General features: G+C 42.6%; 1 protein-coding gene and 1 pseudogene across 2 annotated transcripts in view; both read left to right on the top strand.

Moving 5' to 3' along the window:
- Positions 1 to 16970, top strand: part of BEND6 (BEN domain containing 6) — a 54000-nt gene extending 37030 nt beyond the window's left edge. Inside the window, exons 4-7 of the mRNA XM_080916738.1 lie at positions 10073 to 10293; positions 11754 to 11946; positions 12964 to 13100; positions 16831 to 16970. Coding sequence (XP_080772864.1) covers positions 10073 to 10293; positions 11754 to 11946; positions 12964 to 13091 — 542 coding nt within the window. The 3' untranslated portion in view covers positions 13092 to 13100; positions 16831 to 16970. The remainder of the gene's footprint in view (positions 1 to 10072; positions 10294 to 11753; positions 11947 to 12963; positions 13101 to 16830) is intronic.
- Positions 690 to 4410, top strand: LOC308420859 (EH domain-containing protein 1-like; annotated as a pseudogene). The gene is made up of 2 exons: positions 690 to 739; positions 2945 to 4410. The product of its transcript is annotated as an EH domain-containing protein 1-like (transcript).
- Positions 16971 to 25786: the final 8816 nt, after the last annotated feature.

Here is a 25786-nt window from a genome sequence, read left to right as displayed (position 1 = left end):
AAAGAATCCAGTGTCTTTCTAGAACTAACGGATGTGCATTTCCAGAACAAAAGACCCCACCTGAGAGCAAAGACGTTTATATACTTGAGCTACGGATGTGGCTTGGTGACAGACTGCCTGCTTAGCATTCACCAAGTGCCAGGATCGATTAAAGATAAATACCTGTGTTCCCACAGTAAATTGTACTTTTGGTTATAAATACTAATTGACAGATATGAGTAGTAATGATTTTAACTTTCATGAAATTTGCATTTAAATGTAGGCCTGTTATTAAATATTTCATAAGATTAAAAACCACTTGCATCCCGATATAATGAGATAAAAGTAGTTGTCCAAAGCATTGTGAAATTTCAGACCAAACAGAACAAGCATGTCACAGGCTAAGGACAGGAATCAAAATGGCATTAGTGACACTGCAACTCCCCAGGGGGCTGAGCGATTCCTTCAAGGATCTAAAAGGAAGTAACTTAATTCCATATGGCATGAAACTGTGAAGCCAGTAAAAGGACAATGTAGCAATATCATATAAAAAATATATGCTACATCCTTTCTACTTTAGAGCCAAAAGTAGAGTGTGCTTCCTCCACGTGGTCATCCCAGAAAAGAAGAGAAAAATATGATAGCCAGAAACTGTGTTCTGTGGTTGGCATGGTACTGGTTAAACTAGAAATCCTGCAGGAAGATCCAGTATGGTGGAGAGAAGTGTGGATGTGTTTGGATATGCGAACTCTGTGTGTTCGTATGTCGGGGGAGAGTTTAAAGGGGCCTACGTTGCCTCATTATATAGATGAAATTCTCTAATCCAAAAGAGTCCAGAAAGAGTTACTTATGTACATTACAGTTATTTAGGGTTATAAAGACTAATTCATGCCAAACAAGTCAGGGGTTGGGGAGGGTAGAAAGGAAGAACTCTAGGTGTTAAACCTTATTTTATTTAAAATGTGATAAATGGAGACCAGCAAGATGGCTCAGTGGGTAAACGCCCCTGCCATCTGCCATCCTGGCAGCCCTGAGTTCCATCCTTGTAACCCGAATGGTAGGAGAGAGCTAATTCCCACATGATGTACTCCTTTGCCCACACATGTATATGCACGCATGCACACACGCACACACACACACACACACACACACACACACACACACACGGAGAGAGTAAATGTATACGGGTAGGAGATAAATATCAGTATTTAGTGCTGCTGGTTTTTAATTGGTTAAACCAGAACTGATTCCCATCAATTACAAGTAGCTTTAAGGGTTGACTAGTTACCCTAGTGTAAATGTGTGTGCCATGAGGGAAAACATACAGCTGAGAAACATCCAAGCCTGTATTAACTGAGGCATGTCACAGTCAAAGACAGGGAAGAAAAGATGTCAGTTCATCCTCACGAAGCTAGCAGCTTGCTTTCTTCTTTAAATCACCAATGACTGTGTTTTGGTTTTGAGCCTCCCGAATGCTGGGATTCGGGCATGCAGCACATCTGTTTTTATCGGCTGCCGAGGATCCAGCCTGGTACTTCATTCATCCAGGGCAAGCAATACGTCAACTGAATTACACCCAACCCTTAATTTTGCTTTTAATACTTGACCAAACTATCCTTAAATTAACCTGAAGAAATAAGAGAGTCAGACTACTTAAGAATATTCTGAAAAAGAAGGAAGTGTGTGTGTGTGTGTGTGTGTGTGTGTGTGTGTGTGTGTGGTAAAGTGTTTCAGTGCTAAACTGAGTAGTAACGAAACAATGTTGTCTGACACTGTTTGAAGTGCTCACCAGCCACCCATAGGAGTAGTTTCAGTCTCTCCCTCTCTGAGATGAAGAAACTGAGGCACAGGGTGGTTAAGAAACTTGCACAAGGCTATATAGATAGTAGATGTTCGGATATGTTACCCCACAGTTAGAAGGGATGGGCACACACACACACATTTTAAAAAAATAAAAAATATTTTTTATCAGGTAATCTCATCTGGTTGCAATGGTACACATTTATAATCTTAGGACCTGGGGAGGCTAAAGAAGATCGTGTATTTGAGGCAGTTTGAGGCAGTACACTGGATTCAAGGCCAACCTGGGCTGCAAAGATTCTGCTTAAAAATAACTAACGAAAGTGACGTATATTTTCTAATATTATGCACCACGTGGGTCTGGAAACAAGAGCCCGATGGTATAATGTTTCTAATACCCGGATGTGGTCTCCCACTCAAAGCCCCAGCTTCTCAGGGAAAAGACCTATTCTAGTTGTCAGCAAGAGAAACACACCACAAGACTGTGGGAGAGTCAGGAAGAAATATTGCCTGAATGTCAGAACAGGAAGCAAGAAAAGTCTAGTGGAGATGGTATGAAGGTGTGAGCTGGAAGAGTCTCCTACGGACCCAAGATGTGACAGTTGGCGAGTCACAGAGGCATGGTAACCATGACAGAAACATATCCCTAAGGAGTTCAAAATGGCAAAAAAAAAAAAAAAAAAAAAAAAAAAAAAGCGAAGAATGCAGCAGTCACCTAGAGAAATGTATTACTTTGAAAGCCAACAACTTTCGAAAAGAAGCATGTGTCCTACCATTGGGAAACAAACCAAAGAGTCAATGAGAAAGTTTATCGATGACCTTAATCTAGTGAGTGGTAAAGAAACACATCCCAGTTCAGCAGTCCCCTAAAACAAACTGAATCTGAGGAGCCATCATCAGCGGAAACCCACCCACCAGGTAGAAACTACCCAATCAAGCCTTCAGATGGACATCAAAAAGTGCAAAGGAAATGTGTTCTATAACCTGATGGGTGCAGCCAGCAAATTCCAGGCGGAGAAAAGGCTTTGATAACAAATGACTCAGTTTCTCCAGTTTAGAATCTGCAAGGACAAATCCAGATCACAGAAAGAAACTGGTTAAGGTAGAAGAAGCGGTCTAGCGTATGATCCTTCTTGGTCCTGACTCGGATCGACTGAAAACATAGAAACGCTCGGCCGCATTTCCACTCGCCCGCGATGGAGGACGCTGGCTTCAACAACAAGCCGATGGTGCGCCTGGTCAGCCAGTACAGCACCGACCGGCAAGACCACCTTCGTCAGCCACCTAATCAAGCAGGACTTTCCAGGGATGCGTATGGGGCCGGATCCCACCACCGATTCCTTCATCACAGTCATGCATGGCCCCACCGAGGGCATGGTACCCGGCAGCGCGCTTGTTGTGGACCCACAGGACCCCTTCCACAAGCTCAATGCCTTCAGCAACGCCTTCCTCAACTGGCTCATGTGTGCACTGCTGCCTAACCCAGTACTGGGCAGCATCAGCATCGTTGACACTCCTGGGATCCTGTCTGGAGAAAAGCAGCGCATCAGCTGAGTTATTTCTTTGCAGCTGTCCTTGAGTGGTTCGCAGAGCATGTGGACAGCATCATCCTGTTATTTGACGCCTACAAGCTGACATCTCAGATGAGTTTTTAGAAGTCATCAAAGCCCTCAAAAATCCCGAGGACACAATCCGTGTGGTGCTGAACAAAGCTGACCAAATTGAGACACAGCAGCTGATGTGACTGTTTGGAACTATCGTGTGGTCGCTAGGGAAGATGATCAACACCCCTGAGGGAGTCCGTGTCTACACTGGCTCCTTCTGGTCACGCCCACTGCTCATCTCTGACAACTGGAAGCTCTTTGAGGCAGAGGGGCAGGACCTCTTCAAAGACATCCAGTCTCTGCCCTTAGGAAGCTCAATGACCTAATCAAGTGGTCCAGGCTGGCCAAAGGCCATGCCTACTCCATCAGCTCCCTCAAGGAGGAGATGCCCAATGTCTTCCGGAAAGAGAACAAGAAGAAAGAGCTGGTGAACAACCTGGAAGAGATCTACCAGAAGACCGAGCAGGAGCACCAGATCTCCTCTGGCGACTTCCCAAGCCTGCGTAAGATGCCGGAACTCCTGCAAATCCAGTCCTTGAAACCCAAGCTGCTGGGTACATGGGTAGGCTGGCCAATGGCATAGTTTGGTTGATGGTGATGGTGCGCCAGGAGGAGCTCCTGATGCCCTCACAGGCTGTGAAGGTTGGTGCTTTTAATGGCACCATGAATGGGCCCTTTGGGCATGGCTACGGCGAGGGGGATGGCGAGGGGGATGGCGAGGGCATTGATGATGTTGAGTAGGCAGTTGGCAAGGACAAGCCCACCTATGATGAGATCTTCTACACACTGTCAATGGCAAGATCACAGGCGCTAATGCCAAGAAGGAAATAGTGAAGTCCAAGCTGCCCAACACCCTGGGGAAAATCTGGAAGCTGGCAGATGTGGACAAGGATGGCCTACTGGATGGTGAGGGGTTTGCCCTGGCCAACCACCTTATCAAGGTCAAGCTAGAGAGCCACAAGCTGCCTGCTGACCTTCTTCAAATCTCATCCCACCCTCCAAACGGAGGCGTGACTTCCATGCCTGAGATACCCCACAACCCCCAGGGCTGCTGGCACTTTCTACCCCCCAGCTCCTTATTTGCCCAAGTGGGCTAGGGCCTGAAGGGGCAGAGATTTGGGGAGGGAAGAGGGTCACCATTTTTCAAGATCCATAAAAACTGAGCAGTGTTCCCTTAGCTCTTGAATAGGAAAACCACCATCTTTCTTTTAAAGCTGTTCTGAGGTTCAGAGTGGGGCCATGGGTGATGGTTGGATGTGAACGGTGGGATTTTGTACACAAGAGTCATGATATTTTTAATATATAACATCAGAGGCAAAAAAGAAAAGAAAATATAGACACAGATAATCAGAGAAATTTCAACATTGGCTAGTTTTTTTTTTTTACTATAATATTAAAGAGTTACAGTTAGTTGTTTGGGGCTGTGGCAGTAGTGTGAGTTTATAGTTCAGTACAAAATTGTTTAGAGGTGTAAAGTGTTTGTCACCTGCGCATAAGGACCAGAGTCTGGAGTTCCAATACTCTCATAAATCCCAGATGTGTGTGGCAGCCCACCTAGAATGCCAGCACTAGGGAGCAAGCTAGACTGATTGAGTCTGCAAGTTCTGGGTTCAAGGTAAAGACCATGCCTCTAATATAAATGAAGTGTGACCAGAGGATACCAGACATAAACTGCTGACCTTCCCATGAACATGCATACTCACATGATCCCTCACATGTGAGAAAAGTACATATAATTTCATTTATACATAAAGGTTGAGACTATATATCCTGGGAGGAAAGTTTCTTTGTAAATTTTTACAAGGTTTTTTTTTTTTTTTTAAGATTTATTTATTTATCTTATTATTGTCTCTGTCTTCGGACATACCAGAAGAGGGCATCAGATCCCATTACAGATGGTTGGGAGCCACCATGTGGTTGCTGGAAGAGCCGTTAGTGCTCTTAACAGCTGAGCCATCTCTCCAGCCCACAACTTACAACTTACTATTTAATTGGTCTTAATGATGAAGGAGTTTTTAAAAAGCACTCAAAAGCGAACATTTTACCAAGAACATACCAATACTATACTACTAAACCCACGTGTGCATGTTTTCATCATGTGTATTGAATTACAGCACCAAGGGACAAGCCCATAGCTTGACAAGTAAGGCTCTACCATTGAGCACTAACTCCAACATCTGTTTATTTAGAAATGTGTCTTCGTTGTGGCCAGGCTAGGCTCGGTGCCTGCTTCAGATGTGTGCTTAAGGCATGACAACACTAGCAGATAAACACTTGGAGGAACGCATCTGCCCCATGTCCTTAGCTCCTGCTGTCTCTATGGCAATACCTGAGAGCACATATCCGGTTGGTTGGTGGTTTCTGATGTCATGGGTATCTGTTTCTGGGCCACAGTGAGGAAGAACATCCTGGCAGGAGTCATGGAAGAACAAAGTTGCCTGCCTGGCACTGGCAAAGAAATAGAAGGAGGGGTTCAAAACAAGAGACAGTCCTCAAGAACACGCCCACAGTGGCCTACTTCATCCAGACCCCGTCCCTAGACATGTCTACTGCTGCCTCTCCATACGCCATCAACTTCTGAGCCCAGGGCCACAGAGATGGTGACTCTGCAGTTAAAATCTCTTGTTTCTTCTTTCAGAAGATCGGAGCTTAGTTCCAATGTCAGTTGCCTACCATCTCATGACCTCTAGCTCCTGGGATTCAACCCCCTTCTCTGGCTCCATTCTGTACCCACAAACCTGTGGCAGAGGCACACACACACACACACACACACACACACACACACACACAAATTTTTAAAAAGTAAGTCTTTTTTTTTTAATTTATTTAGGAGTACACCTGTAGGTTAATACATTGACAAGATAGAACTTGTATGACCCAGTCAACGATCAATGATTGGTCTACCTACCTACCTACCTACCAGGGACCAAACCTTCAAGATATGCAAAGCCCAGCCTTAAATTAAAGAAAGAAAATGTTACAATGTTAATAATTTGAAGGAGTTAGTAATAATAAGTAATGCATGGTGCAGTAGCCCAGTGGTTCTCAACTTTCCCAAGGCTTCAGTCCTTTAAATACAGCTCCTCATGGTGAGGTGACCACTCCCCCAACCATAAAATTATTTTTGTCGCTACTTCATATCTGCAATTTTGCTACTGTTATGAATTGTCATGTAAACATCTGTGTTTTCCAAAGGTCTTAGGGGACACCTGTGAAAGGGTCGTTTGACCACTGAAGGTCCCAATCCACAGACTGAGAGCCACTGAACTGGACATTCTTAAACCATTCTGTAAAAGCCCTGTGAGTTCATAACACACTAAATAAGAGAGTGTAAGAGAGTGGTGATCAGACTGTTGCTTACCCATCAGGGCTGCAGGAGACTATATATATATATATACACACACACACACACACACACACATCATAACAAAGCCTAACACTACTGTCTCATGGTCAGACACACATAATTCAAGAAAGAAATTCAAATAATCAAAAATCAAACATACACATATTTAACCTCAAATTTCGGACCTGTCAGAAAAGGTAAAATTGTTAACAAGTGTTAATACCTTTTACTGTTGATTCAAAAAAAAGGGATTATATGACAGATAACTGTGTAAGTTAGGAAAGACATCATGAGTCTTGAAAACATTTGTACCTGGTAACCCTACTATGCTCTTGGGAATCTTCAGTATCGACATAATCAGAGACATCATCACAGTTTTTTTTCTTCTAATGACAATCTATCCATAGGTGAATTGATTATTCATCACAGAGTATAAATTGCAGAGTAGTGGGATACTAGTTAGCAATATAAATATATATATGTGTGTGTGTGTGTGTGTGTGTGTACATGTATGTATATATATGTGTATATTGCTATATTCATACATATGAATTGATTATATACACAGTGTTAATGAATCTTAGAGTATTATGCAGAACAAATGAAGAAAAGATCAAAATGCCAAGCGGAAGGTATATTTTGGAAACTGCTTGATGCTGCGTTCTAGAACAAACAAAACTTGTCCACATCTAAAGCAAGGGGTTTTCTTACAAGGCCGTGAAGAACTTCCTGGCTCAAACTCATCCCCTTTTCTTACATTATTTCTTCTTTCAACTATGTAAGTCAGACTTCAAAGTCCATGTGTTCCATCCAAGAAGAGCTAATTCAACAGGTAAAACATTCGCCCCACAGCCTTAAACAGAAGGAGAACTGTGACAGCCCGCTGTGTGTCAGTAAGGTTCTGGTTTTCTAACATAGTGAATGACAAGAGAGATAAGGACGTTGAATCTAGAGAGGCGTAAGCGAATGCACAGTAACAACCTTTGTGATCAGGGAAACCCGTCAAGATCCTTGAACCTACTTCACGTCCGATTCCTTCTTCTCTGCATTCCTGCGTTGGCACTTTGGATCTCCGAGAGCAGAGAGCTTGTGTACCTCTGCCTCTGATGGCCTCTCTCCTTCTCTGTGACTATTTATTTCCCGCTTCTTCCCCTCCTTGCAGCTCAGTATTGGTCACCTCAGGGAAAGACCTTGCCCTCTCTGAGCCCAACCCTCCCCGTTACAGCCTAGGTCACATCCCGCTACTAATTGCTTTTGCTGCTACTCAGACACACTGTCTAATATAAGCAGCTTAAGGAAGGAGAGCTCTCCTTTGGCTCGTACTTTCAGAGGGCATTTGTGGGCGTCTGGCTCTGTCTGGGGGCCTAGAGTGAGGAAAACCTTAGATGGAGAAGTGGCTGCTGTCAGAGTAGACAAGAAGTCAGACAAGACAAGGGAAAGTGAGCCAGGAACCAGGGACCAGATATACTGTTCAAAGCATGTGGGGCCCCTTCCCCCAGCTAGGCCCACCTCCTAAAGCTTCCACAACCATCCGGGGTCCAGCCACTCTACAAATGAACCTGCAGTGATGTTTCATATAAAAGCCAGAACGTACCTCATTTGTCTTCATGACATTTACACAGTTTTATTTCTTTGGGTCTACAAACTGGCCCAAACTTGACACCAACTACAAATTGAAGTTTTCCCGTCCCACCCCTGCCTTGGACAATTTTCTAGGAAAAAAAAAAAAGAAAAACAAAACAAAAAAACAACCTCACAGAACTCACTGAAACCCATTACATCACAGTTGCATTGGGGGGTGGGGGTGGGGGTGGGGAGGATGGAAGGATCGATACGGAGTAGAATACAAAGAAGGCAGAGTCTAGGCTACCAAATATAAAGCTGCTGTGTTGAACACTTTGTTCCGCCAGCATTGTGACTGTACATGGAATATTGACCCTTAGGAAGCTCCTCAGAGTTCAGTGCCCAAAGACTGTCTGAAGTGTCGTTATGTAAGTATGATGGGTTTATTGATTGCCCATGTGTTTGAGCACTGTGCCATTAGTGGGGTTTCTATGATGTCTGTCTTGTGTCCAACCTCTACTTCAGAGGTTCTACTAGTGGGTATGGAAGGCTCAACTCCTAGCAACCTCATTAGCATAAACTCCTATGTGTGTATGCAACCTCATTAGCATAAACTCCTATGTGTGTATGCAACCTCATTAGCATAAACTCCTATGTGTGTTCCTATGTGTGCCACCTGTAGTACACACCCCTGTTGCTTTAGGAAAATCCAAGGGTTTTACCCTGCTCCTGTTCAATACAGCACTGCTGATTGATTAAGAGGCAGCACATGGGGGCGGGGTGCTTAATGTACTTGTTGAAAGAGCAAGCAAGGAGAATTTCTTTTTATTAAATGTTCCTGCTAACACAGCATGCGTGTCCTGGTTTGAATACATCACCAGTTAGTGTAAAGATTATATTTCAGCAATATACCTGATGAAGATAGTCCCCCAAAGGGAACTCAGAGGGCTCCCTTTGTAACAAGCAGCACCTCAACCTCACTGAGTGAGGAATTAAGTTAGGCCAAGTCCAAGGTCTCTTCCAGCTCCATCCTCAAGCTATTTTTCATTAGAAAACAAAAAGCAAAAAGACTAGTTTACAGGGTCCCATGAAACTTTGAATATGTAACTTTCCAATACCATAGGAACAGAGTAATTCAGTTGATTTCCAAAATTCATCTTTAATATGGGACAACATGAGTTTTGGCTGCAGCTGTACAGGATTATTGGTCTGATGAAATTTGTTTAGCTCCCTGGCTAAACAATCACACACCTTATTTGAATCCATGGTTAATGGTCTCATGGCATTTACATTGGCCTAAGGTGGGTTCCTAGGAGGTGGCTGATAACAAATATGTCACTACACAAGAGCTTCCATGTCCTCAAATCATAGTCCTAGAATAGGTAGAGAAGAACCAACTTTTGAAACATTGTTTTTAATTCGAAGTAATGCATAGACATTCAAATATAACCAGTGTTTCAAAACTCATTATCGGGGCTGGAGAGATGACTCAGGGGTTCAGAGCACTGACTGCTCTTCCACAGGTCCTGAGTTCAAATCCCAGCAACCACATGATGGCTCACAACCATCTGTAATGAAATCCAATGCCCTCTCCTGGTATGTCTGAAGACAGCTGCAGTGTACTCATATATGAAATAAATCGTTTTAAAAACTCACTCTCAAGCAGATTATCACAAGCAAAGTTCTTGATCCCTTTGTAGCACAAACACACTTGTGAGCACACACAGGTGTCATGTTACTAACGTGTCTGTCAATTGCCACTTTTCTGTTGCCTTTCCAGTGTTACCACAGGCGGTCACCCAGTTTGAAGAACTGGTTGGAATGGCAGAGACCCTTCTTAAGGGTGGAGGAACCTTGTCCACGCCAGCCTCTACTCTCTGGAGAGCAACCAACAACCCGTCCCCAGATTCCTTTGCCTCTCTGTGCAGTCCTTCCAACTCTGCTTCCAGCTCCCCAAGTTCTGCCAAGGCCGAGGATGAGCAGCACACCACAGGGAAGCAGGTTGGTGGGATAATTTCCTTCTGGGTCTCTGGAAATGGCCAGACACAGAAACTAAAAGAGGGGTGAGGTGGTGGTGGATGCCACCACCAGATCAACTCCCCACGGATTTAGGTCCCGACCATTAGAATCCTATCACAAAATATCATCTTATTTTAATGATGAAAGGTACTATTTGTGAAGCAGACGCCAAGTTTAGAAAACTAAGAACAAGTGAGTCAGGGGGAAATACATGCAGCTTCTGAACTATAAGATTCTTACACTGGTTACAGACGTCAGAATTATGGATTAAAGTCTTTGTGTCGCTGAGAGACGTGTGGGCCTCTGCATGCTTGATGTAAAAAAAGAAAAAAAAAATACATTTTGGTTTTTCTTGTTCCTCTTAATCAAAAAGGACAGAAACTAAAAGCTATAAAATTTTTGTTAAAATCAGGTATAAGCCTAAGAAAATGGCTCTTCCAAGGTGGTAATGAAGTACCATACACACACACACACACACACACATATTCTGACGATCCTCACAATCTGAGTACCTGAATCTTTGTAGATAATTTCCTGTTGCCATGCAACAGATTGCCACAAACTCAGTGATGTCAACAACACAAATTTATCATCTCAGAGATCTCAAGTCTAGAATCCAATTCAGAGCTCACTGGCAGGAACCCAGTGTATGAACAGGGACGCTCTTCATGGGAGACTCTAAAAAGGAGTCTGTTTCCTGCTCACTATTTGGGTCGCTCGTGTAGAATTTGGTTTCTAGTGGTTGCAGAGATGAATTTCCAGTTTCCTTTCTGGTTGCAGAAGTCACCCCCACATCTAAACCTTCATGCTTGGCTTAGGGCTATTGAGAAGTTAAAGCCCCATGTCACATCTTTACTGCTGCTTTTTTCTCTTGGTGTCAGTGGTGGGTTTTTGAACCCTCTCTTCTAACCCAAGCATTGGCTTTTAGGACTCGTTGAGATATCCTGGCTGATCCAGATCTCCTATCTTAAACTGCTTAACTTTAAAATTCATTTATAAATCCCTAGGACATAACAAATCTACAGGAGCCAGAGGTCTAAAGGGCACATCTTTTGAGGTCCTTGGCTCTCCCAAACACTTAAAGATGAAGCATTGAATTTAAAGTTGACCTTAAGGCATCACATTCAGGTGACCCATCAAATTTGCATATATTTGATGCAAAAACCTCACAAAAGCTGACAGACATTTAAAACATTACCATTTCTTCTAACTGAGATGTAAGTATATACTAAAGGTACAAAATACCTCAAAGAGTAAATACCACCTTAAAGAGTAAATACCACCTTAAAGAGGAAATGCTACCTTAAAGAGGAAATACCACCTTAAAGAGGAAATACCACCTTAAAGAGTATTGCTGTTTTACTGTATGTCTTAATTAGCATTTTTATTTCTCCAGGTATCCTCTCTTCTTCTAATTTCAGTTATCATTTCTTATTTTGTAGTTCACGATTGAGAGATGGCAGATTGCCCGTTGTAATAAGAGCAAGCCTCAGAAATTTATTAATGATTTAATGCAAGTACTTTACACAAATGAATACATGGCCACACACAGTCTGACTGGGGCAAAATCCTCTACTTCAAGGGACAAGGTTGTAAAACCCGCTATGAATCAGAATGAAGTTCAAGAAATCATAGGTGATCATTTGATTGCATTGTATTGTCATAGGAACCGGAAATCTTGTTACCGTGCACAGTTGGGTTATTACCTTTTTCGGTTCTTTTTTGTTTTGTTTTGTTTTCAGATTTATTTCTTTATGAAAAAAAATCGTCTGATATTGTTGTTAAATATGAAAAGATAAGAAACCAGAGAGCCAGGCATGGTAGTGAATACTTGTGATCTCCGTGCTTGAGGGATGGGGGCGGGAGTCCAGTGGAGAAGTTGGAACTAATGAAATCCAAAGCTTCAGAAAATTAGTGTCACTCTTTAAGATTTTTGGTAACAGTTTGTTTTGCTTTTCCGCTCTTAGTAATTTCCCTTGGGTTTGGTTTGTTTCTAGAAACAGATCGTTTTTAACCATGTGGTTTTAAAGTTGGTGAGTTTCCTTAAAAATCTACCTTTTCCCAATTATTGTTTTGTTTTGTGCAAATATCCCCCCCCCAAAAGTCAGAGACTCTCTGACTAAGCTCTCTAGTTACTGTTTCTTTTTTTAAAGATTTTTTAAATTTTTTATGTATATGAGTACACAATAGCTGTCTTCAGACACACCAGAAGAGGGCACCAGATCTCATTACAGATGGTTGTGAGCCACCATGTGGTTGCTGGGAATTGAACTCAGGACCTCAGGAAGAGCAGACAGTGCTCTTAACCACTGAGCTGTCTCTCCAGCCCAACACACTGTTTCTTCATAAGTGATAGATTTGACTAATATTAGAAGTGAATAAAAATCAATTCTTGAAAGCTTGGAGAAGAAACAAAGCATGGAGCTCATAGAGTTAAAGCTACCTGGTGTCAAACTAGGTGGTGTCGCAGGGCGACGAACTAACTCGATGTATAGTATCGCCCTTCTGTGATCTTCAGCTCTGCTTTGGAAACCTGACCGTATTCGTGGCAATTTGGGCTCCTTTTGTAAAAGGGAGACAGAGCTGTTTTGCCTCAGTTCTCAGGATACGAGCTGCTCACAGAGTGCTCTTGTGCGCTGCGATCTCTCACAGGAGTAACGAAGCAGGTGTTTCCCAGCGCGGATGACGTCTCGATACGCCGGATGATAGGACAGAAACTGAATAACTGTACGAAGAAGCCGAACGTGAGCAAAGCTCCCAACTCTCAGGACATTAAGTAGATCCTAATGGTATGTCTCTCAAACACTCGCTGCTGGATCAGCCAACTGGCATTTTCCAGAAGCTCACCTGGGTACATTTAGGAAGATTTTGAGATCTACAGGACCCTGAGAGGTTCAGTCAGGGAAAGAGACACTTTGTTCGGATTCTGTAAACCCCACCCCTCAGTTACCTGGCAATAGCAGGTATGCTCCGCCCCAGTGACCTGACACTATAAAGGGGGCTGCTTGCCCCCTCCTCTCTCTCTTGCTCTCTCTCTCTTGCTCTCTTGTCCCCCCCCCCATCCCTCCTCTTCACCTTCCCATCCTCCCTCTCTTTCCACATGCTCATGACCGGCCTCTACTCCTCTATTCCTCTCTTCTCTCTCTCTCTGACTCTGCTACCCTCTTAACTCCCCCATGACCTGAATAGACTCTATTCTATACTATAACATGGCGTGGCTGGTCCCTTAGGAGGAAGGGATTCCCAACATGTATCCCTCCAGAGGGATCCCCCCGGCCTTCAGGTCTCACCTACCTCCAGGGCCCATACCCCGCCCCCCCCCACACACTCTTCATCCTTTTCATAACATTGGTGCCAAAACCCAGGACATCATCTTTTTAACAACAACCTACCTGACAGAAGAAAGTAAGAGAAAGATCAAGATACCTCAGTCTCCTTCAAAGGCGTACCTCAATAACCAGAAGAGCCCCATTAGGCCCAAACTCCCAGAATTCCTAATGTCTCCCTAAAAGCACCAAGCAGGAGACGAGGCATTTAGTGCATGTACCTTTGAGGTACATGTAAATTTTTTCTGTCAGGAATGTGTCTCTTTCCCTAACTGAACCTCTCAGATAATGGGATGGGTCCTGGTGGATCTTAAAATCAGTTTTTATAATTTAATAAGGTTTTTGGGGTTTTTTTTCAAAAGTCAGACATTGCCAATGGGAAATGAAATTTTGGGCATTTGAGCTTTGCAGTGAATCTCTCTGCTATAATTTATATTCAGTGGGCCCTCAAAGGCCCACACATTAAATCCCTTGTGCAAACACACTTGTTGAATTAGCCACAGCACCATCCACTGGAACACCTCTGTGTTTTTCTCTTCTGGAGCATTTAACTTACAGAAGCTTAAAGGCAGACCTTAGCCTTGCCTTGCCTCACACCCCGACACCCAAAGTATTTGTCAGGGAGCTGACTGTGATGGTTGTCTTTGGTTGTCAAATTGACTACATCTGGAATTAACTAAAACCCAAGCATCTGGCTACACCTTGCGAGTGATTTTTTTTTTTTTTTCTTTATTAAATCATTTGAGGTGGGAAGGCCTACCCTGAATCTGGGCCACATGTTCTGGTGGCAGCCTACCTAAAGAACATGGTCTCTAATTTTGTTAATTTGGATACGAGTTTGTTCATTTTCTTGATTTTTCTCAAAGAGCCAATTATCTAATGTCATTGATTCTTGTAATTTTTTTCTACTGTCTTTATTTCAGCCCTGAGTTTTCATATCTCTTGCTGTCTACTCCTCTTGACTGTGATTTCTTCTTTTTGTTTTGGAGCTTTCAACTATGCTGTTGAGTTGCTAGTATGAGGTCTCTCCCCCTTTTAATATAGGCACTTACTGTAATGACCACATCTCTTACAACCGCCTCTGTTGTATTTGAACCAGTTCTTAATTTCTGTCTTGACCCATTTCTCATTTGGTTGAGAGTTGTTGAGTTTTTCACGAGTTTGTAAGCTTTCTGTCGTTTCTCTTATCCTTCACCTCTAATCCAGTAGTGTTTGATAGGAGGCAGGATGTTATTTCAATTTTCCTGTATCTGTTGAGGCTTACTTGGAGTCCAAGTATGTGGCCAATTCTGGGGTAACTTCCAAGAGCTGCTGAGAAGATGGTATATTATTTTGTGTTTGAGTGAAATATTCCACAAGTATCTGTCAGGTCCATTTGGTTAATGGTGTCGGTTAGCTTCAGCATTTCTGTTTAGTTCCCCCCGCCCCCCGCCCCGTGGATGACCTGTGTACTGGTGAGCATGGAGTATTGATTTCTCCCACCCTCACTGTGTCAGGCTCAGTACATGACTCAGGCTGCAGCAATGTCTCTTTCTATGAACACGGGTGCCCTACGTTCAGTGCGTGGATACTAAGAACCACAATATCCACAGAAACCCTTGGTGCGTTTCTCCTTTGATGAAGATGTAGCATCTTTCCCCATCTTTTCTGGTTAGTCTTGTTTTGGAGTTTATTTTGTTACATATTAAACATGACTGCACCGGCTTGTTTCCCGGGTTCGTTTACTTGGAATACCTTTTTCAAATTTTTACCCCAAGGTACTGTTTAGTGTTTCTCTTGGATGAGGAAGAAAGATGAAACCTGTTTTCACATCTGCTCTGCTACTATGTCTATTAGGGAATAGGGACCACTGATATTGAGAAATGTCAATGACCAATGATTGTTGATTTTTTTTCTGTTGTTCAAACAGACTATTTTAAGATCTTTTCCTTGTGCTTCAGCTATATGTTGGAATATTCAGGGCCCGCTGTGGTGGGGTGGTTTGGCTGTAGAGAACACATACTGTCCAGTCTATAATTGATTCTGTTTTCATACCGGAGCTAGCCAACTGGGTCCCGGATTATTGTAATTCTAGGTGATGGTATCCTGTCTGGTCTTTGTTGAGTGCCTGTTTTGTTCCTTGGTTTCTATTGCCGTTTCCGGTCTTAGGACAGTGTGGTGGCTCGGGTAGGTCTTGCTAGGGAGGGCTTCTGAGATCCTGCGGGTATGGCCACTGGGGATTCTGATTAGAATGCATTTCTTATAATAGGAGCTGCCATTTAGGGGCAGATGTAATCCACTTGAGGTGCAGAAGTAGTCAGGTCCCACCCCTAAGGACCCCCAAGAGCTCCAAGCTCACCAGTGCCCACACTGAACAACACTGCCCCCCAAGAAACCCTATCTATATAAAGCCTGCCTCCTGCTCAGTTCTTTGCTGCTTCTTCCTGAGCAGAGGCAGCCCCCCTCTTGTGTCTTTCCCAATACATTTCTTGTGGATGTGAGGTTTGATGTATAGTGTGTTCCAGACTTCCAGGATGCCTTTCCCTTCAGAGCAGTAACACTTCCCATGGAGATGGGCTAGAATTGCGCTGAGAGGGTCCATAGGAGGAAAAGTAGGTAGGTGTTCTACCATGATCCACTTCGTTCCCTGCTACAGAGCTGGGAATTAGACTTGGGGGTTGGATATGGAGGAGGAGGAGGAGAGTAAAGATCTGAAGTTGGTCTACCTGCTTCTCTGGCAGAGGCCAGCAGGTTCCCCCGGAGTGCCTGAAGGAGGGACTGAAGTGAGAGACCCTGTAGAAGATCTGTGTGATCTGCTGGAGATGGGGCGGGGGAGGGAGGCCACAACAGACGGTCTGCCACAGAGCTATGGATGAGTCTGGGGAATTGAATTTGGAGAAGGGGAGGACAGCTCTGAAGGTCACCTCCCTGTGTCCCTTTCTTCTGGGTTTTGAGTCAGGTAAACCAGGTGTGACGATATATGTATATGCTTGGTTGGCATGGGGGCAGTATTTTACCTTTTTTAAAAAATTTAGCTAATAAAATTAACTCTTTTAAATAAAAATGAATAGAAAATACTTTAACTGTTTTCTGGCCTGGGATTCCTCTAAATTACAAAGAAATTCATCTTAATAGCAATGCCTCTCTTCGTTCATACAAATTTGCACCTCTTTGAAGTTTGCTTCTCTCCCTCTCTCTCTCTCCCTCTCTCCAGGTCTCTTAAAGTAAAACATGCTTGGTTTTACGTCAAACATTGGATTTTTCCGGAGACACACCCAGGCCTGGCTGGAGCAGCCACGGCTTCCCTGGAGGAGCAACGGCCTGGCTGAAGAAGCTGCATGCAGAGCCCATTACTAACTAACCAGCGATGCATCAAACCAGAGAATGTCTGTCAAACAAGCATGCGATACGGTTTCTTTGGAAATGTGCATCTTTCACGGCCCCGAATACCTCCCCATAAACTAACTTAAGATCATATCAGCTCCTACCACAGCAACAAAAACATCTGCCCTTGGATCAGTCGTTGTCTCCAACGAGCATCATGAATTATTACTGTCAGTGATTCCCCATTATGGTTTTTATTTGGTTGTGGGGGGAGGCTTTGGTAAAAACACAATTAAAATTGTACCTGTCCACCAATATAAAAGGAGCAGAGCGAACCTAAGCAACGAGAACCGTGTCTGAACAAGTAATGATGACTTAACATTAAAGCGATCAGGTTATTCTGTGACCTAAAAATTTGTAAAATAGGATTACGGGGGAAAAAAAAGCATAAACGTCTTTTTCATATTCAACTATCCCAACATACTCCTCAAGGTCTAAAATCCCATTTTTTTTTTTGTTAATTCCATGCACTGATTTATATATATATATATATATATATATATAATAGTCTCCTAGTCTGTGGGAAAAACATGACACTCAATACCTGTTGTCCAGAACATACTAGATTCAAAAGTGTAATAGTAAACATATAGTAAACATATCACCTAAAGCGCACATAGGACATGACATTGTGCCTGATGCCAAACTGCTCAATTTTAACCTGTTTATTTCCACTGTAGCAGAAGGAAAATTAACTGAAAAGGAAGTAGTACCGATTCAATAAAGGCATGGGAAATACCATTTTGTAAATCAACAAAAAAACCAAAATATTCTTCCAAGACTTCTCACTTGATAAAAGATGCCCTGATTACTTCGCAATGAGAAGCTGTACCCTTTTCTTTTTCTCCACACACCCCTTGCTTTTCCCTCTGAGACAGGGTTTCTCTGCGTAGCCCTGGTTATCCTGGAACTTACCCTATAGACCAGGCTGGCCTCGCACTCAGAGATACACATGCCTCTGCCTCCAAAATTCCGGGATTAATGGTATGCACCACGGCCCAGCGAAGCTATACTTGAGCGTGTAGAGTAATGAGGAAGTATAGGAAGGGGGATTTCTACAGTGCAGTGCAGTGGACCCAGGGACTACTCTGTCAAGGCTGCTTGATATAACAGTGCGGTTGTGCAAAACACTCACAATGAAGTAAATTATGTGACATTTGCTACTTTTAATTAAATAAAATTTAACTCCATTGAAAATGAATGCACTTTCCTTTCATTTTGTTTTATAATGTATTCTATTCAAGGCAAAAAAAAATTTTTTTTTCTAGGTAGAGTCTTCTTCAACACATTGAAGCATTTGATTCTTCACCAAGAGTCTCTCCTGACCTCTTCTGGTGCCAAGCCTCAGCTGCCTTCCATGACACTGTGGAGAGTAGAGAAAGCTATGAGTGAGTGAGTGAGTGAGTGAGTGAGTGAGTGAGTGAGTGAGTGTGTAAGGAGTATTAGTCTTGAGTGTGTAAAGAATGTATGAGACCTGAGTGTATAAAGAGTAAGTGACATCCTGAGTGTGTAAGAAGTATGAGTCCTGAGTGCGTAAGAAGTGTGTGAGTCCTGAATGTGTAAGGAGCATGAGTCCTGAGTGTGTAAGAAGTATGTGAGTCCTGATTGTATAAGGAGTATTATTGATAAGAATCTCTACCTCATAGCCATGGGAACTGGCAAAGTCTTCGACTAGTGAGACTCAAAGGCATGGCAAAGCCTTCCTCTACCCCAAACACAGTGTTTAGAAACCATATGTGCAACAAAATAAAACAAAACAGTCCCCCAGAACTAGCAACTTGCAGTCTTGGGTGACTGCGACCTGAATCTGATTCCCTATAGAGACACCCCCCCAACTGCACTAGCTGTGCACAATAAACACACTCAGGTTCACCATATTCCTCCACCTGTGCTGTACTTGAAAATTCTAGATTGTTGGCTCTGCTCTATAAGAGCACACACACGCCTGCACGTATGCACGTACACCAATCCCAACGTTTCTGTACCTGTATACCTTCTTCATTCCCATGAGGCCCCAGTCAAGCTTCTAGGACTAATCCATGTTGGTCACAGTGATGACCCCTTCGTGCCTTCAAAACCAGTACTACCCGGGAGACTTGCAGAATACCAAGTTTGGTTGCCAGAACAAGATCCAGCCTTGGCCCCACAGGCCCACAGCTTCTATATACCGATACCGGGGAAATACTCTTAAGATTTGTGATCCTCAGCGATGTTGGTCTCTTCTTAATCACTGAGTTCTTAGCTCAAGCTAAGTAGCATCAATTGTCCCAGCAATGCAAAGGTTTCAGTTTGGTGGTTCTGGTCCTTTGTTAGTCACAGACGGTTCTTCAGCCCCAACTAACCAGAACCACAGCTGAACCAGAGATTCCTACCTCAAAATATCACAGGGGTGACTTTGATAGGCTTTGAAGGACTCTCAAACTCTAAGACTGCACAAGCTGGGTCTCCGTTCTCCAACTGGTTCTCCGCCTTATCTTCCAGGTTCTCAGGACAGCCTGTTAAGCTTTGAGCACTAACATCTTTTTCAGCCCAAAGCTCTGAAGTCTTTCAACAACCCTCTCCTCACATGGTTAGACCTGGTAGAGCAACATCTTATGAACCCAATACCAATTTCTGTCTTCCGGTTCCTACTTAGGTGATAAAACACCACCACCAGAAACAACTAGAGGAGGTCAGAGTTAATTTCAACATATCGTTGGAGTCTGTGGTCAGAACCTGCTCCAGGAATGGAGCCATGTGAAGAGAAATCTGTGTGCTTATGAGAATACCCCCAAGAAAACAAGTCAAGAGTCCTGTGACCTCAGCTTCTTCCAAACATGGAATTGTGTTTTCCTGCTCCTACCAAGTGTAGCAAATGGAGGAGTAAGTTTGGTTCCGATTACTCATTATTCGTGGCGGTTGTTATTCAATTCAGTGTTTAAACGATCCCTCGGCAAACAAACACGTTTCTGCCAAATCTAGTTTGTTCTTGTGACCTGCATACAACCTGAAGTCAATTTACTCCCCCTGTAAGCCTTCTTAATGCTCAGAGTATAAACTGTCTGATGCTCTAAATGAAGTTGGCTATTGCATGAGACATTAGTCCACCTTATTGATCAGCTCCATTCTCTCAGGTCCCACTACCACTGTCGTGACACCTGAACAGGGAGCTGAAGTCGACTATAAGGTAACCAAAGGCAGAAGGTGAGAAAAATGGGTCAGAAACAAGGATAAGTGTTGCCTTATGTCACATTTTCACATCTTTTTTTAAGTGATTTATTTCTATAAAAGAGTACCTATATATGAGTACACTGTTGCTGTCTTCAGACACACCAGAAAAGGGCACTGAATCTCATTACAGATGGTTGTGAGCCAACATGTGATTGCTGGGAATTGAACTCAAGACCTCTGGAAGAGCAGTCAGTGTTCTAAACCAGTGAGCCATTGCTCCAGCCCTATTTTGCATCATTTTTAAAGAAAGGAGGAACATCAAAATCATCACTATTAGATTCCCTGCAGGCTTTTTATAATTATAAGCCCCAGTTTCCTGAAGAAGGAAATTTAGGTGAAAAAGTATGGGACAGAGTCCAAAAGAATATTGAAAAGGTTTATAAGCAAAGGGGAGATATGTTCAATTATGAGTTGCTTGGGCATTAATTCAAACTGTTATTAAAATACTTGAGGAAGGTAAGGACATAAATCATAAGCACTAATTCCTTGAATGAAAATAAATGGGATGATTGAACCTTAAAATTAGTTAAACTGGCAAAAAGAAAAAGAAAAGAAAAGAGCAGAAAGGAAATTCTCCTCATTCAGGAAGACCAGAGAGGAAAATCAACACCATCAACACCTAAGCCTCAGTCTCCGTTAAATACATATCAGCCACTGCCTGGAAATGACCCTGAAGCAGAGAATGAGGAATCTGATGATCAATCTAGTATGGAATTTCTCCACTTCCTGATGATTATTTAGAAAAGGTGCACATTGCTCTTTCGAACTCTATGAAGAATTGGGTTGAAATTTTGATGGGGATTGCATTGAATCTATAGATTGCTTTTGGTAGGATAGCCATTTTTACAATGTTGATCCTTCCAATCCATGAGCATGGGAGATCTTTCCATTTTCTAAGATCTTCCTCAATTTCTTTCTTTAGAGATTTGAAGTTCTTGTCATACAGGTCCTTCACTTGCTTAATTAGAGCCACACCAAGGTATTTCATATTGTTTGTGACTATTGTGAAGGGTATCTTTTCCCTAATTTCTTTCTCCTTTGAGTAGAGGAAGACTACTGATTTGTTTGAGTTAATTTTATATCCAGCCACTTTGCTGAACTTGTTTATCAGTTGTAGAAGTTCTCTGGTGGAATTTTTGGGGTCACTTATGTATACTATCATGTCATCTGCAAACAGTAATATTTTTACTTCTTCCTTTCCAATTTGTATCCCCTTGATTTCCTTTTGCTGTCTAATTGCTCCGGCCAGGACTTCTAGTACTATATGGAGTACTACTCAACTATCAGAAACAATGACTTTATGAAATTCTTAAGAAAATGGATGCATCTAGAGAATATCATCCTGAGTGAGATAACCCAGTCACAAAAGAACAGACATAATATGCAGTCACTGATAGTTGGATACTAACCCCAGAAAGCTCTGAATACCCCAGAAACAACTCACAAACTATATGAAGTTCAAGAAAAAACAAAGGCCAAAAAAAAAAAAAGAAAGAAAGAAAAAGAAAATGAAAAGCCATTATGCTTAATCTTTACATACCAAGAAAACTTTGACTAATTCCAGGCTACATCTTGTTTTACTTTATTCTCATTGTAACTAGTAATATTTTAATGCACACTACCAAACCTTTAAAAAATTCAAGTACTGACAAAAATGTATTCATATACTTTTATGCAAAAATGCTTAAAACATGTTCATTTATCTTTGTTTTTTAAAATAAAGTTGTTTAATTTAAAAAAAGAAAAAGAAAAGGTGAAAATGCTAGATTTACAAGCTAGGGCACCAGAGGGAAAAGGAATTTGTTATCAGTTCTCCTCAGCCCATGAGCTGCACTTGATATTTCCAGGGCGATTTCTGCAGAATAAAAATGTTTATCAGGGATTAGATGTGGATATAGTGAAAGATTTTAAGATGCCTGATGTTTCTTATGGACCTAATGCTCCATGTTGTTAAGAATTTCTTTTTGGTTGAAGCAATGAGGCACAATGTTTGCCGTATGGTTTTTATATAATGGCTGAACGGTTCTTAGCCCTTCCTGATGTCTTCGATGTCAAAGGTGGTTTACAGATGAAGCCTGTAAAAGCTTGACAACTAAGATGCAGGGAAGAGCCTGGAAATGTCACAGAGGGAATGCTGACAGGGACTGGTAGATGGGTATCATCAGCATATGTTGTATAATACACCTGCATCATCCCCCCCCCAACATGTTAGGGACACAGCTGTGGTTGCTTGGATAAAAATTCATAGGGGATCTGAGTTCAGGTCTAGTGATACAAACATTATGCAAGGTCCCTCTGAGCCTTGTGCTGATTTCATAGGGAGATCCAAAGATGCTACTAAGAAGCAAGTAAAAGGGGGAACAAATCCAAGAGTTGCTACTAAAACAGCTGGTTTTTGATAATGCCATTAAAGACAGCCAAGGATTAATCAAACCTCAGAGAGGGACAGGAAATGTGAGGGATTTTTCTGGAGTTATGTAGAAACGTGGGGACCTATAATCATAGAGCCAAAATAGCTGCTTTTGAGACGTGTGCTGTTCAAAGACAGATTTCAGTAAAATGATTCAATTGCTGCTGACCTGGCCCCTTAAACAATGTCAGTGGTTCTTACAACAAACAGATGCTCGGAATCGAGGAGCTCCTGGCTCATTCCCTGAAAGCAAGAGAGGAAAACACTGGACTAAGGAATGCTGATCTAAACATAATACAGACTGCAATACCTTGCCTAGCAACAATAACAGTACCAGTGAACAACAGGGAAATGGATCGATCCCTCCCCCCACAAGCCACATCTCAGAGGGTTCAATCCAGATATAATAACACTGTGATCAGTCTATGCTTGCTTTTCAAGCTGCTACTCACGGAAGTGCTGCTGCTGATATTTCTTGCCCATTTCAACCCTTCAACACCCTGTTAAGTCGTGCCAGGATCCTGGGGGGCTATACTCCTGAGACAGTCGGACTTTCATTGGGTCACAGAGTTTTACCCATGAAGGGAATCATAGTTCATACAGGAGTAGTTGATGGAGAGATTTTATAGGGGAGATTGCAGTTGTTGATCACCGTGCCCGCTGACTGACAACTTACAGCAGGAGGAACAAATGGAATTGTTATTGCCTTATGTAGTCCTTTCATGGAATGATGCACTTCTGAGGGAGGATGTGGTGGAACAGATAAAACTAGAGCCGTAAGCACCATACCGAGGAAAAAACAATACACCATTATTGAGTTTAGAAATAAGAGGATAAAATGATTCTGGAGCTGATGGTTCTATAATAACTGAGAAGGTGTTTCTCCACTGGTGAAACGAACCAAATTCAACATAAATTAGATTAGATTAAAGGCCGGTTTATTGGGAAGCTGCTCTCAGGTGAGTTCACTGGCCCCAAGGATCGAGGCCAAGGAAGTCACTCACCATGGGGATGGGGGCAGGGGGTAGAGAAAGTATACATAGAGGGAGAAAGAGGACATAGAAGAGAAGAGAGAGGACAAAAAGTTCAGGTATGCCAGGTAGGGGGATGTTGGGAGAACCTGGAGGCCAGGACTGCTTTGGAATATACAATATGCACCTTAGCTTGTCGCAGTAAATATTAAAAAAGCAAAATCGGTTTTATCTCTTTTCCAGCCCTGAGGTCTCACTCCTCAGGCCTGACCTTGATACGGAGCAGCAAGTACCTCTGGAGCCCGGTCTGAGCTGCCACCACGGCCCAGCTCGGCCCCGAAACTCCATCCCCTAGGCGGTTTACTACTGCCTGTTCTCCACCTCTATCCCGGGGTATTTCTGTACCCCAAAATCCCACACAAACACAACTCTAAAGCCTGATAGCTTTTCATACAGGTTTATATATTCAACTCTCAATCCATAAATCCTCTACACAACAAGATTGCATCAAATAGACAAAGATACAAACTGCCCTTCTATATGGGGTATTAGACCTGTAAAATACTTAATGTTCATAGCTTTTTAACACAAATAAATCCCACCTGGATCCAGCTGGTCCTTGGGAACTCCATGTTGCCACGATCTCTAACCTCCGTTCTCGTTCTCTAACCTCAGAGCTCTCCCACCTCTCTACTTCCCTCGCCCCGCCCAGTCACTGGCTTGCCTTGATTTTACTAATTAAAATGGGAACATTCTGTTGGAATCACCTGACTAGAGAGCCCTTCTTGGAATTAACATTAAAATACAAATAGCTTCAGGACAATCTACATTAACTCCTTTTCCTGGGGTCTGAAACCAAACAATAATCATAGAAGAAAGGCCTGTTATAGAGGTAAATTCAACCCCAATAGGGTTGGGAACTATGCAAGTAGAGTAAACCAAGTGTTACAATGTTACAATGTTACAATGTGTAGGTCCAGAATGCACAATGACAGTCTGCCAGTCTATGTTACTCCCATTCCAAGTTCCAAGTAATTGTTGGGGAAGAGACCTTATACAATAAATTATTCCAGGGATCAATATTCCCACTTCCAATGCTACCTGTTCTTCACAAGCTAATGAAAAGAAAGGGATGTAGACCAGGGAAGGGACTAGGAAGAGAGTTTTAAAAGATTGTTGAACGTATAATTCCACCAGAACAAAATCATAAAGATGGATTCAGATTTTCATAAGGGCCATGGGAAATATACCACCTATAAAAATGACATGGAAATTCATTGAACCTGTCTGAATTCTTCATGGATCCTTTGTAAAAAAGAGTTACAGACTCTGCACCAGTTAGTCAGAAGACAGTTGGAGAATGGGCACATAAAGCCCTCCCTTCCCCCCCCCCAAAAAAATCCTTTTTTTTTTCTTTTTTTTTTTTTTTTTTTGTAATTGAAAAGAAATTCGGTATATTGAGATTGTTGATTGACTTACAGAATGTTAATGCCACCATGTGGCCAATGAGAGCTTTACAGCCTAATTCACCTATGCCCACAGCTATTCCTAGACTGGCCTCTAATAATTTTGAATTTAAAAGATTGGTTTCTTTACTAAACATATGCATCCTGAGTGCATCTCACCTTTTCTGTACCCTCACTCAATCATAAAGAACTTCAGCTCCAACATCAAAGGACTACATTACCTCAAGTCATGACAAACTGCCCTACTATGTGTCAGTACTATGTAGAAAGGTTTTAGAGCCTGTGAGGCTGGCCTTCTCTCATGTTTGTAAGTCGTCTGGTCTGGTGGACATTGATGTGTGTGTATGTGTGTGTGTGTGTGTGTGTGTGTGTGTGTGTGTGTGTGTGTGTTTTAAATTTTGTTCTAGTCACCAACTGTCCCAAGTATTGTACAGTGTCTGCCTTTGTACCTTTGCAGGTGCAATGATCAGCTGGTTTTTATGCATCACATTCTGAGTCATGCTATGTCCGATTGTAGCTCTTTGGAGGTGGCTAACAGGTTATCGTAGTAAATAAATTAAGCACCGGAGAAGCCAGTCGAGCAAAAGCATGTGCTGCTCAGAGTTAGCTGATGACTGCAGACAGGCAGAGGCAGCCCCACACCCCACACCTGTGATTAAGACGAAAACCTTTCCTTGGACTAGCTCTGTGTTTTTAAAAGAATCAAAATTCTCACTACAGCTTCTATTT

The sequence above is a fragment of the Micromys minutus genome (genome assembly GCF_963924665.1).
Source record: "Micromys minutus genome assembly, chromosome: 5".
In the NCBI taxonomy this organism is placed as follows: Eukaryota; Metazoa; Chordata; class Mammalia; order Rodentia; family Muridae; genus Micromys; species Micromys minutus.
The sequence above is the reverse complement of the archived record's forward strand: the minus strand, read 5'-3'. Positions and strand labels throughout refer to the sequence as shown.